This window comes from Scardinius erythrophthalmus (genome assembly GCF_964197995.2).
Source record: "Scardinius erythrophthalmus genome assembly, chromosome: 17".
NCBI lineage: Eukaryota > Metazoa > Chordata > Actinopteri > Cypriniformes > Leuciscidae > Scardinius > Scardinius erythrophthalmus.
The window spans coordinates 14,479,761-14,498,985 of NC_138237.1; the positions used below are offsets into that span (position 1 = coordinate 14,479,761).

A 19,225-nucleotide genomic window follows, 5' to 3' on the forward strand; every position below is an offset into this window, starting at 1 on the left:
TCTCGCTTGATGAATTGAGGATTTAAAAAATGAGGGCGCTGTGTCATGGGTCGTGGCGGGATGGTGATTTATAGGTGATTGTTTTTGTAAACTGTTAGACTGAAGGTCTGTGTAGGTGACTAAACAGATGTACAGCGCCATTCTGCAGCATGTCAAACTTTCACACATTGTGATCTACACAAACTTTTCTGGAACTTGCACTCAAAATCTAGCAGGTTCCTTTATACAGGTCGCTCTCATATCCCATGTGTACTAAAGTTTTTCTCTGTTTGTGTCACTCCGCTAGACTGGGTAAACCCAGCCCGATCTGCCGGCGATTTGATTTTGCCCTGCAGCTCAGGCTGGAAACCTGTACATTTTTCTATCCTGCTTCCTTAAAAAATCTGCAGGGACTAATCACAAACTGGCTTATCCACCTGGCGCGCTATTGGCGGGTTTAACACGATGACGATAGAGAGTCTCTCGCACGACCGCCAATCCAATTCCTTTTAACCTATCGATGATGCTCAATGGCTTCTTTAATTTAGCAAACAAATCGCTCGAGTGGGTGTAAATACCACTCACTTTCAAGTTCTTCACTTTCAAGCACAACCTTCAAAAATTGCTCGATGCCATTACTGCTTCTGCAAACCGCTGATCAATGCTACAAACCAACATGTTTGTTGACACGTTTCATGCCTGGAGTTTTTGCTGCAAAGTACGTCACCCGGATTGTTGGTCTGACAGGTTGAAGGACTATCCAATTGCGTACAGAGTCATTTGAACTATGCCCGTTGATCACGCCTCTTGTGCAGTAGAAAATACATACAAGACTCCCCAGACCAATGTTCAATCTTAAAAGATTGAGCTTGGTCTGCTGATAGCCAGACACTCCGCTTGTCTGTGTTTGGATGTTTGGAATGTCAGTCTGTGTATTAGTGGGGATTTTTCACTCTTTCTGCTTGTTACATTGATACACCAGTAGGTGGCGACAAGAGTCACTGTTTAGGAGTGAGTTAATGATTTACTCCTTTGCCAATTCATCCTGGAATAATACAAGTGGCTGCTTTTATGAGTGAATGTTTTTAAAACGAATCATTTGAGTGAATGATTTGATGATTTATCCATAAAGACAGTCACTTGTTTTGTTTCTAGTACTTTTGAACAAATCGGTGCTGAATGATTCAGGGACTCAATTATAAAACAGTAGCTACATCTGAATATACATACTTCCCAACTACATAATATAGTAGGCAAAAAACAGTATGTGAGTTGTAGTAGTGAGTAGTACGTCTGAATTTACAGTATTCATAAAACAGTAGGCAACAAGTGCAGGGACGACCTACTACATCCGGCAAAATTCTGACTTGCGCATCTGATGGACACTTTACTATCCCATGTGGTCACAGGAGAGGAGTTGTGTTTGGCAAAGAACTGACACAGTTTTGTTCCTGAATGAATCAGGGTTTCTAAAAGAATCGGCTGAATGTTGACTTGTTCACAAGCTTTGTCTCATATCGGAGGTTACATTTGTAGGCTGCATACCTCATTGAGGATGTCTCATTTCAGAAAAGCAACAATTATAAAATGTATTTATTGACTTAAATTATTATAATTATTATATTTTCTTTCTTACTTAGGAATGTGAAGTGTTGTGAAACCAAACAGCTGACAAATACAAGTTCCAAAGCCTTCAAAATGAAACTCGCCCACTTGTTTTTATCCCTTAATAAGAGTGTTTCTGAAAGAATAGCTTGTGAATGATTCAATGACTCATCCATAAAGATGATCACTTGTTTTGTTCCTTAACAAATCTGTTGTGAATGATTCAGTGTCTATGTAACCTGCAGAAATAAGTCACAGAAAAAAAAAAAAAAAAACTTTTTAGAGTAAAATGTATTAACTCATATTCTAAAAAAAATATGCTTCCATACCAAACACGATGACCGTTGCCGTGGCACTACGTCTCCTAGCAACAATGTTGCTGGCCAGGCAGGTGTAGTTTCCAGAGTCGGACAGCCTTGCTTCATTGATGATCAAGTTGTGGTCAGCTCGAGTGTCGATATTGATGTCCTCAAGAGAACTCACCAGCTCTTCATTCTTCAGCCACTCCACCTGCATAAAAAGGCAGATTTAACAGGTTAAACCAGCCTTTGTGAATATCATAATACTCCTGAAGTATGATATTAAATGAATACACATTCACAAGTGATGCTTCTTCACCGTTGCTTTAAGCTTTGAATTACATGCTTGTAATGTAAACACTTTCATTTCATTAATGCCAAGTATGTACATCCAAGTTCACTCGACGACATAGTCATATGCATCCTCACACTATCAGTGAATCAGCACAGCACGAAATAGACTCATAACACAGAATTAATAAATAAAAGATAACATGACACACATACAATAACACTACATATACTCTGTACTTCAATCACCTCAGCATCACCAGCGTGCACGCTAATCGCGGCACATTTATGCTAACCATGTGCTCAGAACCAATCATTAACACTAAATACAGAGTTTACAGACCTAACACACACATATACATCGTAAAAAACAATTAATATAGTGAACAGTCTTTCTTATAACTTGATTAGAACAATGATGGTGTGCATTTTGTACATTTCATACCTGTAAAGGATGATATTAAATGACAAAAGCGAACGATGCTTCTTCACTGTTGCGAGAACATCCTCTACAAAGGTACACAATGCACGTATAACCAATCACACACATCCATCTCCAGCTACAATAATACATCGTATTAATTTAAAACAATAACTCTTATTATAGAACCTAAAATATTTGTAACAAGCATTTTGATGAAAACGATAATGATAATAATCATATAGATATAATCCCTTAAAGTAGCCTGGCTAACGTCAGACCTCATCTCATTGAGACGTACATGTATTTGAGGCGTGGTTTACGAATGCCCAGAGCCGTTTATTGGGCGCTACAAATGTCTATCAAATGCGCCTGTACGTAGCTCATAGCCAATCGTTTCAATTATACCAGATTACGTATGTAGAGCGACAGAAATTCGACGAGGAAGAAGAGGAAATACTTAGAACACTATCTAAGGCTGCATCGAAAGGTAACTTCATGCCTGATGCCATGTTGGATCCATAGATATAAACAAACTGCTTTGGTGTGTCGCATAGACGTCGCCATCGTCTTGCTGCTCCCTCCCCGTTCTGTGATTGGTTCCCTTTTTGAGGGGAAAATCTGGTCCATGGTATCCAGGCTGCCTAGCAGCGTGAATAAGATCGTGCTGCGCGCAAGGCAGCATGGGGAAACCCAGGCTACCCTTAAAGCAGAAAAACATGAGAATCACAGAAATACATAAGGAAACTGTGATAATTATAATGAGAATTACTCAGCATACCACAAGTAAATCCAGACAATTTACTGTCAATCCAACTAGAAGCATTGCAACGAAACGAAAACGCCTCCCCCCTGTCCTGAAACCAATCTACAATTTTCACGAGGAGGCTGTAGAGGTTGAGTTACCTTTTTTTTTTTGCCAACCTTTTCTTGAAATTCACAAACCAGCATGAGACCGTTCCTGACAGCCTATTTGAAGCAAACATCGCCTCCAGATCAGCTCAGCCAATTAAAGTGAAGAAAAATTGTCAAATAAGACACTAGCTGTATCAATGTAACAGCAAGCATTTCACAGTGACCTCTGAGTGACCCATCACAGTCTGACAGCGCAATAAAAAAGCATGCTCTGCGATAGATGTGTATTCTCTCAGGTGCTCTGCATAGTCACGTTCAGACCTGTCCCCTTGATTGGATCAAAGGTCACAGCTCATCCAAAGATTTCAGTTTGAGGTGACTGCAAGGTCAAGCCCAGCCTAGTGTTATTTATTCAGCTCTGATGTTTGGCGGTCTGATTCATTAGGATTTACAAACGTAGCAATGGCGTGACGACGCGCTATCCTCGCATGGCTGGTCGTGTAAATTGCAATCGTTTGACAACAGCCACCCCTTCTAAGTCGGTCCAGAGGGGCGGCAGTCGTCAGGGCGTGGGGACGCGGGTTGATTTATGTCACTGTGCGTTTGCAGATTAAAAACACAGCACGCCCCTTGGGAATCTCTGTTTACGTGTAAAGTTCTCGCCCTCTGCGCTGGAACACCACGGCAGAAACACGCACGTGGGGCGAGTAAAATTGCTGGACTCTCTCTAAGGCCTAGAAGAATAATGAAGGGAGGAAAATCAATATATCAGCCATCAGATTGTCATGTGTGAGAGATTTCTCTCTCTCTTTCTCATCTTCGTGATGGCCGGAGAGAACTCTTTCATCATCTGCTTTTAATTTCACTCTTTTCTCCGTTCCAGTCCAGAGCTCCCAGAATGGCGGTGACTGCATCTGTCCTCTTTTTCGCTTTCTCTCTCTCTCTCTTTCTCTCTCCTTCCCTCCCTTCTGTGTTTACGGTTGGACCTCAATAGCTAATCCAGTCATGTTGCTTCTTTGACTCCATAAAGCTTATCCGCTCGAATTAAAAAAACATCACAGACCTTTCAGCAAATAAAGTACATCAGGGAAGGCATAGACTCTTAAAAAATGATTCCCTTAAAAAAATTCAAGATTCTGAATAGCATATATCTGAACTACAATTGTTTCGTAACATTGTATATAAACAGTAAACAAATATATTCGCATGCGCATGGATGAGAAAGAACTATCCTCAAACACATGAAACTTTTATAAAAATCTCTAAAGCAACTTACTAAACTTACTAAACTAGCTAATACATCATAACATTTCTTCAATACATAAAATGTACTAAAACTCTATCAAGAAAAACTGTGAAATGTATGAATGTGAAATGTGAAAAGACAAAAACAAAAAAAAAATAAACATTCATTAAGGGTTTTTATACTCATTTAATAAGTAAACTGACCAATAAGAATGATGCCTTTGTTTTCAACATAATGTGCCTGCAAAAGGGAGAAAAAAATGCTTGTGGTTGAAATGCAACTGGTGAAAAGTGTGACTTTCTAATTAAAGGGGTCATAGAATGAGAATTCAAATGTTCCTTGATCCTTTGACAGTTAAGAGTTTGTTATACTATAAAAAAGAACTTCAAAACTTTCTTGTTATTCCAAAAACTGCTTTTATTGAAACCAAGGCCAGCAAACGACAGGAGTGGAGACTTGTGACGTCACACTTCAGCTTTGGCCCCGCCCACTGGAGCATTAGTGAACAGTGACATGAGAACGAGAAAAGATCGATACAGGATCAATACCATTACCTTCCCAACAATGTGAATGTCTCAGCAGTGCATTATTTGTTTGTATTCGGTGTATTTCACTGTGGATTATTTGGTCAATTTTGGCGGAGGCTTTGCAAACAGACTTTTACGATATGGATCTGCCAGCAACGCCACAAACATGTAAGTAGTCATGCTTATTCTAATGCCTGATCTGTGATCAGTGATTTCTGATGTAATTATTCAAGTTCAGACAGATTATCTCTCAAAATATCGTTCAATGCTGTTTATGCATCAGTAAATCAAGCCAGTGACTAAGCAATCAACTTCATGTCGTTTCTCTTAGTAGGATGAAAATAATCTTGTTTAAAATGTGATTAAATTATATAAAGAAAGCGATCAAAGAACGCTCCCTTAAAACAGAGCGTTCAAATCAGAGGCTAAAATCAGGCTTGGAAAAATGGCTTTTATTTATAAATTATGAAAATTTTTGATGTTCAAATCATACTAACATTATAAGTGCACCACAGGAAACATTATAAAATAATAAAATAATCCAGTCTATGACCCCTTTAAGCTAAAATATTTGAAGGACCTCAAAATAAGCGAAAAACTGAAAGACATCAAGGCCATATAAAAATTGAGGTGAGGAGGTGGAACAGGGCTTTTCATTAATTTATAAATGTGTTTTGTTGTTCATAGTCTGTAGAAGGAACAGCGTGATTTGTTCCTTTTGTTTACCAGACTAGAGTTAGTGAATGGAAAGATTATACTGTGGGGTTAATTATCAAGACTATTATGAGATATTAGAGGGAGATCATCCGTGCACAGGAGCGAAATTATCAGCAAAATAAAATATGCTAATAAAACCTACTACAATCATTTATTGGTTTATTGAGTATCAATATTAATTTACATATCTGTCTAGCTGTGAAATACCCTCACAGACTATCATGATGTGCATTTAACCCTGTGTTCCCAGTTCAAAAGCACCACAAATAGCCTGTGTTTTACCTCCAAACACTCTCTCACGAGGATCCGTATTACTTGTTATCTAAACTCTTTCATTTTCTTTCTAATTATTTCTCTATCTGAGACCCAATCTAAAGCTTTTCCTCTATCAATGCCTCCATCTCCTTTATAAGAGTCTGTTGGGGGGAAATTCTCTCTCATTCTGTACGGGTGTGTGTGTGTTTTGTATTCAAATCAAAGGCTGTTTCTGGGTCTGCTTTGGGCCTCTGGGGGGGAAGCATTGGGTTGGTGGGAGATGGAGAGATGAGAGAACAGATGAACATTGAGGGACATATTCAAATGGGTGTGATAAGCCTCCGGCCAGGGAACAGGGAAATGAATTTGCTTAATTAGCACATTTGTTCCAATTAAAGCCCTGTGAACACGGACGGCCACAGCGCCACGTCCACTGACTAAGACCCTCAAAGGACAACACATAACTTGTGATGTCATGCTAACTGAACTTCTTTCTAATCATCCTGTGGAAAAGACCACCATTACATTGGTTATACACTTGCGGGAGTTTCCAAGGACACGACAGCTTTGAGAGTCCATTGGGAATTGGGATTGTCTGGGAATCTGGAAAATATAATCTAAGACCTTATTCTAAAGATGGAGGTTAATAGTAGGAGAACTTCATAGAAACAGAAAAAAATCTGCTTGAGCTGAACAGTGTTTAACTGAAATGTTATGATAGCGGTTTAATTAGCTCAGTCAAATGTATCCTATATATGGGTGATTCTTCATCATCTATAGGCACTCTCAGAAAATAAACTCTCTTAAAGCACATTTTTCCTCCCTCTCTCATTAGTTTAATTTGTCTAACAATGTCTAACAAAAAAAATGTATTTTTTCCCCCTGAAAGACATGAATATTCTCACAGTGTGAACTCCAGCACATCTCTAATAATGTATTGTGTTTAATAGCATTCTGTGGTGGAAAAAAACAGTGAAGGAAATTCTTTGTCTTGCTAGGTCTAACTGCATAGATACTATGATATCTATCCTACATTCACACAAATAATAATTTTAGATTTTTTAAAACTCAAATAAATTTAAATTATATTCTTACACTTTTTACCTAATTCCCCACAATTAAAGATTGACTGGAAATCACTCACAATTCAAATATGTGATATTTACCTTGACTGTTTTTCACAGATTCATATTTCATCTCATGCTCTTCACTTACACTGTTGCATACTTGATATTCAAGCACACTAAATTAAAAAGAAACAAACAATAAAACAAACAAACAAAACATTGAGAATCATTTTCAAACAATAAATATTAAAATGATTTACGATTATTACACTTCTAGTTTAGACGATCATCATTTTAAGTAATTATATTTTTATTATGGACTTTTATATTTTAAAAGGGATATATATTTCACCCCAAAACGAAAATCCGGTCATCATTTACTTAATCCTCATGTCGAAGACTGTAAATTTCGTTCTGTTAACTTTACTTGAAAAAATCTTGCAAACTTAATTTTAATAGACCATAATTTAACATGAAATGTAGATTAGTTAGTGATTTAGTGAGAAGTTAGGTAATCTTTCAAAAGCAACATACGTATTAGTTCTCTTCCTTTGAAACCACAAATAGCCTAACTGTGATTTCTGCATCACTGCATCAAGAGGAAGAGAATAAGTGATATAAATGAAGTTCCAAGAGCCCAACCAAAGGGAACACTAATCACCATAATGAAGACCGTTTTACCATTAGGACATCAACATCAATTTATAAAGGCAACTTGTGTGATGTTCTCTTAAAATGTCTAGTGTCGTTGACAATTCAACATTCAAGATGACTTAGAAAATGAGTGAATGCAACTAGGAGACAACTGCAGAAGTGGAGCAAATGAGTGAAAAGTCTTGAATTGCCCCAACTCAAAAACTTTGCTTGACAAAATGGTACTCAAACCAATCAAGTAGCCTACTCTTAACTTGGGTTTTCTGAGTAACAAAGGCATTGGATATGAATTAAACACATTTCTAGATTTTTACAATTCAGTTGTAAATTGTTGGACATTAAGTAAAGTGAACTTAAAAGGGCTAGTCAGAAACCTATGACTTTATTTCTTCTGTAAAACACAAAAGAAAATATTTGAAAAATGTCTATTTTGCAATGAAAGTAAAAGATGTTTAGTGTTGTTTTGGACCCTATTACTACCATTTTATGGTCAAAAATATTCTTTCAAATATTTTTTGAGAGTTTATGATAGATTTTTTTTGGTTGAACTTTTTTAATAACATGGTACATGTAATGCAATAGTTCAAACAGTCTGTGAAAAAAAATACAATTAATTGCACTCTCTGAAGCATGGAGATTTCACAACACAACTTCTAAAGAGTAGCTAATACATCAGAACACTCATATACATGTTTAAAGCAATTCATTTTGGACAGTTTTTATTTTATTTTTGTTGGCTAAAATTGTCATTAAAAAAATATTGGCTAAACTTTTTAAAAGTCATTATAGTCAAATAGACCAAAATAAAATTAACATGATGATATTGACGACATTTCTGTCAAGACGAAAAAAAAAAAAAAAAACGTGTAAAAATAAACACTGATGACAACTGCAGTTAATCATATTGTTATGTCGACACGTTCTAGAGGCCAACAACATGAACTTTCCGGGTGGCTACGTCCAAAAACAGACTCATACTCAACACTGAATACGGCACGTCCCTTACAGGTCAATCCAATTAGCCCTGAAACGGGTACAACACCTTATAACATCGTCATTCTGGGCAAAAATCACCCTCTAGATTTACATTCATTTAGACGGAAAGTAAAAGTGACAAGAAGGCAATTACAAAAGGAGGTCTCGTCCGGGTTTGTTCCATCCTACTCAATTAAGTTCCAGTTTCATTAATGTCCCTTTGCATCAATTGCTTCAATCAAGTCTGCAGCCCCTTATGGACGCTATGGTGACTTTCACCGAATCACATTAAAGAAATGAACTTTCCAAATCCAACTGCGCTATTTCGGATGCGAGCGTAGAATGAGCTGGACGCGTCCTTCTTCCTCATCTTGCTCTTGACAGCGCGGGCCGTGCTGCGTTTATTGCTGAATAATTACATTTTAAGCACTTTAAATGACTTTGCTTCATCAGACTGAATGATTAATTGCGTCGCTGGATGAGGATTGTGAAGTTAATATGAGCTTAATGATCGGTCTGGTCTCTCAAAGTTATTGAGAGCCTTTTTTTCTCCCATCTTAGCTGTGAGTAATCTGTATGAACTTTACTTTGACAGTTAATATCGCACTTTCATTTCCTTGTTGGTGTAATTGTTTTAATTATGTTACATTCATTATTCATCAGGGATGATCTTAAAGCTCCAGGGAAATGATAATTCCTAAACAGGTTTCCATTCAAGCGGTAAAACAAACAAAGGACAAGGATGACATATGCCAGAATAAACAATGACAAAATTGTTATGAGCCTGTGACCTTTCGCAAATGTCTTTAGAAAAAAGAAGAAAAAAAAAAAAACTAATACAAGCGATTTAATCAAGTTTTCACATTTCTCTGCCAGAATCAAGAGCAAAATAATTAACCCGTGAGAAGTGCAGAGGTGGCGTGTCAGCCACGACCTGCCAACGCTCTCCGAGCCCTTGATCAATTTCCAGTCTCAGCCAGACTTGTGTCCCGTCCAAAGATGGTATCAGCCAGCCGACAGGGGAGCCATCTTGGCTCATATGTCTACCGGTGGTAGAGTTCTTCGGCTCGACCTTTAGACTTTGAGCAGCGATGATTACAGAGGGAGCATTCAGCTGCCAACCTGTAATCTCCAGCGACAAACCCTTCTGGCATAGAGACCTCTGGACCCGTATTTTGGCTCCGTCTCAAACATCGCCTAAGCCTGACTATCCTTTTCAGCAGCAGCGCCATGTTGGCTCTAGGACCTATTGATTAGCTGTAGCGATGGTGCACGGCTGCTTCCCTCCAGATCAGACAGCAGCCATTTTGGATAGGTTTCCAACATGACAGATGGCACGAGTTGATATGTTTTTTCTTAAAGCTGATGTTGAAATGCGCTCATGGTGGCCTAGTTTAAGTGTTGCTTCTGCTGAAACTACTACAAAGAATACAGAACGACATAAAAACAAAACAAAAAAACCCCCAAAAAACAAGGAATCTGTCAGCAGCCTCAGAGAGGAAGACGCAGCAGTATCACTTAACATCTCACAAGAACGTGGGGGATGATAATAATATGACACTGGGTTTATGAGAAGCAATTGCCAGTTTGATTTCCACTAAGCACATGGATATTCTCCTTAGCTTGTCACAAAACTCTGTAGGAGGTTCGATATTATATACTTGGAGTCACTGAGATTAACCTGAGAGTGGTCTCTCAGAACATTTCTTTGATGCTCACAAAATTCTGTATCACTTTCTTCTGCAAACTCCAATGCAGATTCCAAAGTTATGATAAGAACAGAGAATATTGTTCACAATGTCTGAGAGACAGACAGACAGACAGACAGACAGACAGACAGACAGACAGACAGACAGACAGACAGACAGACAGACAGATAGATAGATAGATAGATAGATAGATAGATAGATAGATAGATAGATAGATAGATAATTAGATAGATAGATAGATAGATAGATAGATAGATAGATAGATAGATAGATAGATAGATAGATAGATAGATAGATAGATAGATAGATAGATAGATAGATAGATAGATAGATAGATAGATAGATAGATAGATAGATAGATAGATAGATAGATAGATAGATAGATAGATAGATTCTGTTCTTCTCCATACTGGCATTCATGCATATAAAAGAAAAGGCCTTGCGAGTGACCCAGCAAGTGAAAGACGAGGGCCCTACAGTAACACAAATTGTCCATTTGAGGTAAATCTTTTATCTCAAGCTGAAACTGAACAGCACGGGGACAGTTTTTGCTCTGAAAAGCAAACATTCTTCAGGACACATTCTTCAGAAGGAAAAAACACAGAAAGAAAGGAGAAAGTTCTTGAAACAGACACAAAACATCTTCTAAGTTAATGCAATGAGGAGGTGTTTTCTAACCCCCACCCTCCCTCTGAAAAATCAACAAACACATGTAAATGCATAGTAGAGCCTGTGCTGAGCATGCAAATGCACTTTTGAGTATGTCATCGTTCCAGAACCCTGACTACTATAATGATAATGCACACATCATACTCTCTCATAATTACAACCCCACTCATCCCTGATATGTGGGAAAGCATACTTATCAAATGCCTATAAGGCATGAAAACACAAACAGAGCACTGAATATCAACAATGACTGATTGATTTGTGTTTTTAAAATTAGTTAACTATTAGTTAACTAAAATTAATAAACTATCACACATCCAGACAGGTAGGGCGCTGTGACCCACTCACCTCAGCTGCAGGCACTCCCTCAGGTGGGCGGCAGTGTAGAACAATCATGCCATTGATCGGCACCTCCATCCCCTGTGGCTCCTGTTCGAAATTCTTCCTCAGGTCTATATATATGGAAACGAAAAAGAAAGTTGCTTTCAGATAAAATAGCTCAAATCTGGATTTTAGTCTGGGACTAGGCTTAAACGTTGTCTGTTAAACCGGGGGTAAAATTACTAAAACTAAAACTGAAAAAAAAAAAAAAAAAAAAATTAAAGCTTAATAGAATTATTAAAGGTGTCATGACATACAAAATTAACATATAAAAGGTATTTGAACCATTAAAACATCCTGCAAGTTTCATAGCTTAAAACGTGCTCCTTGTACAAACAAAGCATTTATTTAATCAAGCTCCAAAATCATATCATTTTGATATTGCATCTGTGATGTAAGATGGGCAAATATATTTGCATATGACTGCCTCAGGAGCAAGACATGACGAATAGTTATTCATCATCGAACTATGGGCCCTACCCACTGGCATTCAGTCGCTTAACTGAGGTTGAAGGTATAAAGGTTAAAAAAAAACAAAAATCTTGCTTTTTTCTTATATATATATATATATATATATATATATATATATATATATATATGAAGAGTTCAGATGCAAAAACCTCTAAGTGCCATCTGAAATTTTCTTCTAGAATGAACATTTTTATCAAGCTCATTTATTTAAGTTTAGTAATTTCAATTAAATGGCAATTAATAGGTAATTTTCATTGCCATTTAAGTGAAATTACTGAACTTAAATATACAAGCTTTATATAAATGATCATTCTAGAAGAAAATTTCAGATGGCACTTAGAGGCTTTTGCATCTGAACTCTTCATACTGTATATATATATATATATATATATATATATATATATATATATATATATATATATATATATATATATATATATGTGTGTGTGTTTGTGTGTGTGTGTGTGTGTGTGTGTGTGTATATATATATACACACACACACACACACACACACACACACACATATATATATATATATATATATATATATATATATATATATATATCAAAACAAATATTTTCAACCATATATATATATATATATATATATATATATATACTGTATATATATATATATATATATATATATATATACTGTATGTATATATATATATATATATATATATATATATATATATATATATATATATATATATATATATATATATGTGTGTGTGTGTATTTTTGTGTGTGTGCAAAAACTTTATTAAGATTATAAGTCAACCTCACGGAACACATTAAATTAATAATAATAAAAATTCCAGGCTATGACCCCTTTTAAAAATGACAAAATCACATAAAACTTAATATAAAAGCTAATAAACATATTAATAAATACTATAATAGTATATAAACAATACTAAAAATAACACTGATACTATCTGATTATTTTTAGCAATAGCAGATGACATTCGTGCAATTTCATTTTGTGCTGTAAAAAAAAAAAAAAAAGCTATTTCATTTAAATATCATAAAAAATTTAAGAATTCAAAGTAGGAAGTGATTAAAAATAAACAGACTATGATTAGACTGACATGCAATGCGGACAGTGGCTTTGCGACTCTTGGAGGTGCCCAGATGACTCCAGGCCACACACAGACACCAGTAGTCCTCTGGTCCATGGAAGTCCTCCACCTGCTGTCTGGACACATTTATCGTCACTTCACGGATCTTCAGCCCTGCACAGAAAAAAAAATCGACTTGATTCAATTTTTGTGTAAGCTGTGTAAATCAGTAATCAGTGTTGCTACTACTTAACTGCATTTTGCAGTAACTCAACTGTTTCCAAAACAATGCAGCATTTCCAGTAATGAGCTACTCTTCCCAAAGAGTAGCAGTGTAACCTGTTAAAATGTTTAATCTTGTTTGCACAGAGAACTGAATATTCCAAAACTTTTCCTTACTGCTTCTCTCTCACACGATTCACTGATTCAAGGCTCTGTGCACAAGTCCATGCAAGGCATTTTACATATTTTTTTAACAACCGAGTATACAGGTAAACACAATGGAATTTTAGGTATTTTCTTTGTGTGTGTGTGTGTGTGTGTGTGTGTGTCTGTGTGTGTTGGAAGTTCTCATACTATGGAAGTCAATGGGATCCATCAACTGTTTGGTAACCCATATTCTTCTAAATGTATTCTTATGTGTTCAACAGAAGAAAGAAATTCATACAGGTTTGGAACTATTTGAGGGTGAGAAAATTATGAGAGAATTTTCATTTTTGGTTGAACTATCCCCAGTTTTTTGGTCCCATATACTGTACACACTACTCTGATTGAAAGAAATGAATGATATCATCAGATGGTATTACATTTAAAAAGACATGACCTCTTAAACTTTAACTGTAACTATTAACTGTAATAGAACTTTAAAGCTTACAACACGAAAAGTTTCAAACTAGCTTTAAATGGAGTTTAACGAATAGCAGACACTAAAATTAAAAGCCAGTTAAGCCATATTCCCTGAGAGGGTTGGTGCTCCAAATAAACAGCTTTGCTTGAACCGCAACGCTCTTTTCCTTTTAATTCCAATATTGCATAAGACCAACAGGGCTTCGTTTGTGTAGAATTCTGCAGGTTATTTATCACAAAACCTTAATGAACTTACCAAGCCCTTGTGATTCTGCAAGAACCACGACCAGGTAGGAATCGATTAAAGACCTTATAGATGGTATGAGTAAGAAAGCAGGATCACAGGGAAATATTAAAGAATAATGCACGTCTTCCTATAGAGAATTTGAGGGAGCTCTTAAAAGCATTCCTCGGGCTCCTCTCCAACCTGGCTGCTCTCTTCCCAAAATGCTCTATAATATATTCTTCCTGTCATAAGCCTAATTTTAGTACTGTTGTCGAGCCGACCAAACATTAAATTATGCAGGCGGCGTTTGAGGTGGTGGATTACACTCCTCTCACAGCCACAACCCAGAAAGCTTTGCAAAATGCAACTAAAATATATGAGCCAGTGCAATGTTTGCCCTAACGGTGAGCGTCGAGTCAAGACACCCGAAATGGAAGAGCGAGTTAATGGTTACAAAAGTGAATTTTTTTTTTAATGAAACTGTACTGTGAATTAGAGAGACAATTATATTAAGAGTGAGCGGAGGGAGAATTACAAGTATGAAACTCTGACGCAGACGGCGGCTTTAATGCGAGTCTCTTTGTGGGCCTCTGTGGGTGTATTTGCTCTGCTGAGAGAAAATGAGACTCGTGTTTAATGATATTAAGGTAAGCAATGGAAAATCAATTCGAAATTGCTCAGTCCGAGAACCACGCTTGGCTGTGAGATATGAGGGAGAGAGAGACAGAGAGGATTTGAAATGAAAAGGGTATTGCTAAATAAAGGGAGACTGAGTCAGGTCAGGACTCTAAGCATCTATAATCCTTTAAATCTGAATCATTATCTTTCAAACAGGCCTGTAGGGAACAGAACACAACTGACAGAACAGAAATGGAGCTTCCCGTGCCAAAAGGAGGAAAAAAGACAGTAGTAGCAGCAGCGGAGGCAGACACTCTGAATAAAGCACACCAGCTCCAGATACCTGCCCAAAACATCCAATACAATCCCCCTGCTGACTGTTGCGGTAGAGAGCAGTACATACAAAGGATAATGTGACGTTGCCGAATACATAGCCTGCAATACCTACTCAAGTCTCATGTGGATAATACGATACGATAAACACTTGTACAGCTGCATTCTGGGTTATACAGGCTGTAAATACTGAGATAAATTAGACCTCTAAATAACCTGGGAATGGGAATAACTGTTGAGAGCAAGAAGGTCTATAACACCAGGAGAAAGATGTCCGTCAGCTTTCCCATTTTTCTCGATGGCAGTTGCTCAGCAATGCTTAGTCATCTTTGCTTACGGTCTCTCAGTTCTGCTCCTAGGTTGTTTTGAGTCAATCATTTGAACTGTATTGTAAATGTTATGTGAATATTTTTAATTCAGAAAGGATGCATTAAAATGATCAAAAGTGACAGTAACAACATTTCTAATGTTACAAATGATTTCAAATAAATTGCATTAAATATTCATTAAAGAGTCATTAAAGATTCATTGAGAGGTTTTCAACATTGATAATAACAATAATAATATCTAATAAGATAATAAATAGTAATAGCGACATATAGCGTTATTGCGCTTCGGGCGACCCAAATTCGAATCCTGGCTCGTGGACCTTTCCCTAATCAGTCTCCTCTCTCTCTCCACCTCGGTTACTATCCTATCACAATAAAGCCCTATCCTTTCTGATACTATCCTATCACCAAAAAAAATAGTCTCCGTTTTTTCTGTTTCTTCATGTAATCGCAGACAGACTCGATGACGGTGAGATCAGACCTCTGTGTGGAACACCGGGTGCTGTAAGACTCCTTGTGCATACAAAAATCTCACTGGATTATTACAATCAATGGCAAAATGAAATGGAAATGTAAACTGATATTTCCTATTGACACACTATAGCAAAAGATAAAAATAACTGTCTTAAAACCAAAAAAATGTTCGGGTGAAAATGCTAACGTGCCTAAGACTTTTGCACAGTACTGTATACACACACACACACACACACACACACACACACACACACACACACACACACACACACACACACACACACACACACACACACACACACACACACACACACACACATAATATATACATCTACATATAGATTATATATAGACTATTATATATATACTGTATATATATATATATATATATATATATATATATATATATATATATATATAATTATTTATTTTTTTCAAAGCCTGTAAGAAATATTTATGGCTAGTACATTTTCTCAATTCATTGCAATTGGCAAGAAGATATGTACACAGCGCCTCAGATACAGATTCGGTCACATCCAATTCCGTCCCCGGGGATGCAGCCAAGAAACTGGAACCTTCCAGCGTTCATCCACAGATACTCAGAGGAATCGAGATGCCCAAGCCAAGTTTGGAACTAAACAACAAGAAGCTTGAGTGTGAGTGCTCGGACAGAGTGCTACCACCGAGGAAACGGTTTCACAGGAGGCACCGTTGACTTTAAATAAACCATATAAATCATCATTTCAGTCCCCGGACATTGACAGAGTGTGTGTATACAGACAAAGAAAAGTAGAAAACAGTAAAGCATGACTAATTATTATGAATGTGAGGCATATGGAGAGCGCTGGAGTTGATGCCAGTGTTGTGTGTGGCCTTACAGGCAACACATAGGCCCTGGCATATGTGATAGTAAACCCATTGTTTCTGATGCATCCATTAGAGTAAAAAGAAGAAAATCTCCAACAAACCAACCAAATGTGACATCCCGTCATGGCTGCCAAAGACCTTGAGGCCATGGATTAACTACGAAGCCCAGATACACATCTATAGTGCTTCCAAAACTCTGTTGTATTGCTCTCTGGAGTGGCTCTAATACACACTTGGCTTCTTCAAATAGTTTGTTATTTTATTTATTTATTTTTTGTATTGTACATGTAAACACACAAGCATCTTGTATTCCTGAACTTGCGCCAAGCTCTGTGCCAACAATGAACTGCTGAAATGTCTGAGCATCCATCAGGAACAGAGCTCTTTCGCATCCTGTGCTGGTTCTAAGCGGAATTCTGCTTCTTGTGATTACATGCATCGCTGGGAATGTCTTATTTGATTTGTTCATGCAATATTAAAAACATTATGTTTGACAAGCATTCAGGCTTATGCAATGTCAATGCTCTAGTGCTGTGTCAATGTTCAATGGTTTCTTCAATCAAGTCAAAAGTTTCTTTTTCAGCTCAACCTGGCTTGCTAAGTTAAATACAATTAAGTTAAATACACTAAATACAGCCCACCACTGATTTGTAAACTAGTGTGGACAATGTAAAGCCTTTTTATTTTCATTTCAAAACTGAAAACATTTTTATATCAGAAAAAAAAAGTTTTTTATTATTCTAAAAAATATATATTCTTTCATGTCACCTCATTCCAGTTATTAAACTCAAATGTCTTTCTCATAATCAAGTGCTTTGCAAATCTATTCAGTTCAAACATGAAAAAGGCCAGTTCAAAAAATGATTCATACGCCAAATTCACACTGCTATTATACTGTGTTTGACCTTGAAAACACTGAAGCTTTTTCCATCCAAGAGAAAGAAAAAATAAGTCAATTTCCTCTTTTTTTCCCATTTCTTCATCCTCTAATTCCTGGTCCCAAAGCATTCAAGTATTCCTTCTCTGCTTTCCAAGCAGGCTCTCGTCTTCATCCTACTTTTTTTTTTCATTGTACATTTCACGCCAGATTCAAAGTTGGAGCCTCCTAGAGAGTCAGTGGCAGCTTTGTTGGTCTTTGCTCGCCCATGGTCCTCATCCCTCCTTTCCTTTCTTTTCCTGTTCCAGCATTTGGAGATAGAGCAGTGTTTGTGTCAGTGCCGAGATCTGGCTTGTGGCTTGTTGCTGAGTGGCAGTGGAGAGGTCTGGGAGAGATTTGGAGAACCGAATCTGCTTCTCACAACAGTAACAATGTTTCAGTGTCTGGATCAGCACGTCCAGAGATGCCTCATCCAAAGTGTCCTCTCCCTCCTAGGGCTTGGCAGAAACCAACAGATCTGATCCCTCTCCTACTGCTGGCAGCCGTCGGGCTGCAGCTGTGTGTATGTGTGTGTGGATATTGTCCGTCTGTTGGCTTTGAGCTCAATCTCAAGCCATCTGAGATCTGTGCCGTCCCTGTGAACCTTCTGATCCAGTAGAGACACAGTGTGTGTGTGAGTCTGAGTATATATATATATATATATATATATGGCCACTTCAAGGATTAACAACTGCAGATGACCATGTAGATGAATGATGATAGTCACTGACACATGCGGGAAGTGCTTCAAACTGCATTACAGACGTATTTGTGCGACGTGACACTGAAAACGTGCTCAAATCCCTTTTAGACGTCTTGACTGACACTGCAACTGCTAATCCGGAATCAAAGCCCTTTGTTAACATGTCTGTGAGGAGTCTAAACAGTTACTGTTTATAATCCTGGATTGCAGCTACAGCTCATTTTGCTGTTGTTCACTCGCTCATGTATAGCGCATTCAGCCCTGAGGATTCGTAAGGGTATGCATTTTTTCTTTTCCCTTCCTCCATCTCTTTCGAACTCCCTCTCTTCTCTTTTTCCTCATCGTATTTGTCCTTCTCTGATCTCAATGCATCTGGTCTTGTGTCTGTCTTTCTCTGTTGGCGGTAGATGATATGGCGCAGTGGGCTAGCTGTGATCTTAATGCAGAATGCTCGGACGTCAATCCCTCTTGCAGTCGCCGAACAGCAGGTGAGGACCATCTCACCCTCCATCTCTTGCTGTGCCCTTCTTTCCCTCCCTCTGTAGTTGCCTTCCAAGCGTCTTCTCTTATCTATCTCCTGTTTACCCATCAGCCCGCTGGATGTTCACCATACAGTGACCTTTTAAATAGACAGTTCACCCACAAAATGAAATTTTTTGTCATCATTTACTCACCAAGATGCTGATCCAAGCCTTTTTGACTTTCTTTTTTTTAGGTGGAACACAAAA

The 19,225-nt window shown here is 37.5% G+C and overlaps 1 protein-coding gene across 1 annotated transcript in view; it reads right to left on the minus strand.

The window, feature by feature from the left end:
- The window catches only part of unc5da (unc-5 netrin receptor Da), a gene marked incomplete at its 5' end in the record, with an annotated part of 250,470 nt that overhangs the window by 51,226 nt on the left and 180,019 nt on the right, over positions 1-19,225 (minus strand). Inside the window, 3 exons of the mRNA XM_081390218.1 lie at positions 1,914-2,094; positions 11,618-11,721; positions 13,216-13,359. Coding sequence (XP_081246344.1) covers positions 1,914-2,094; positions 11,618-11,721; positions 13,216-13,359 — 429 coding nt within the window. The remainder of the gene's footprint in view (positions 1-1,913; positions 2,095-11,617; positions 11,722-13,215; positions 13,360-19,225) is intronic.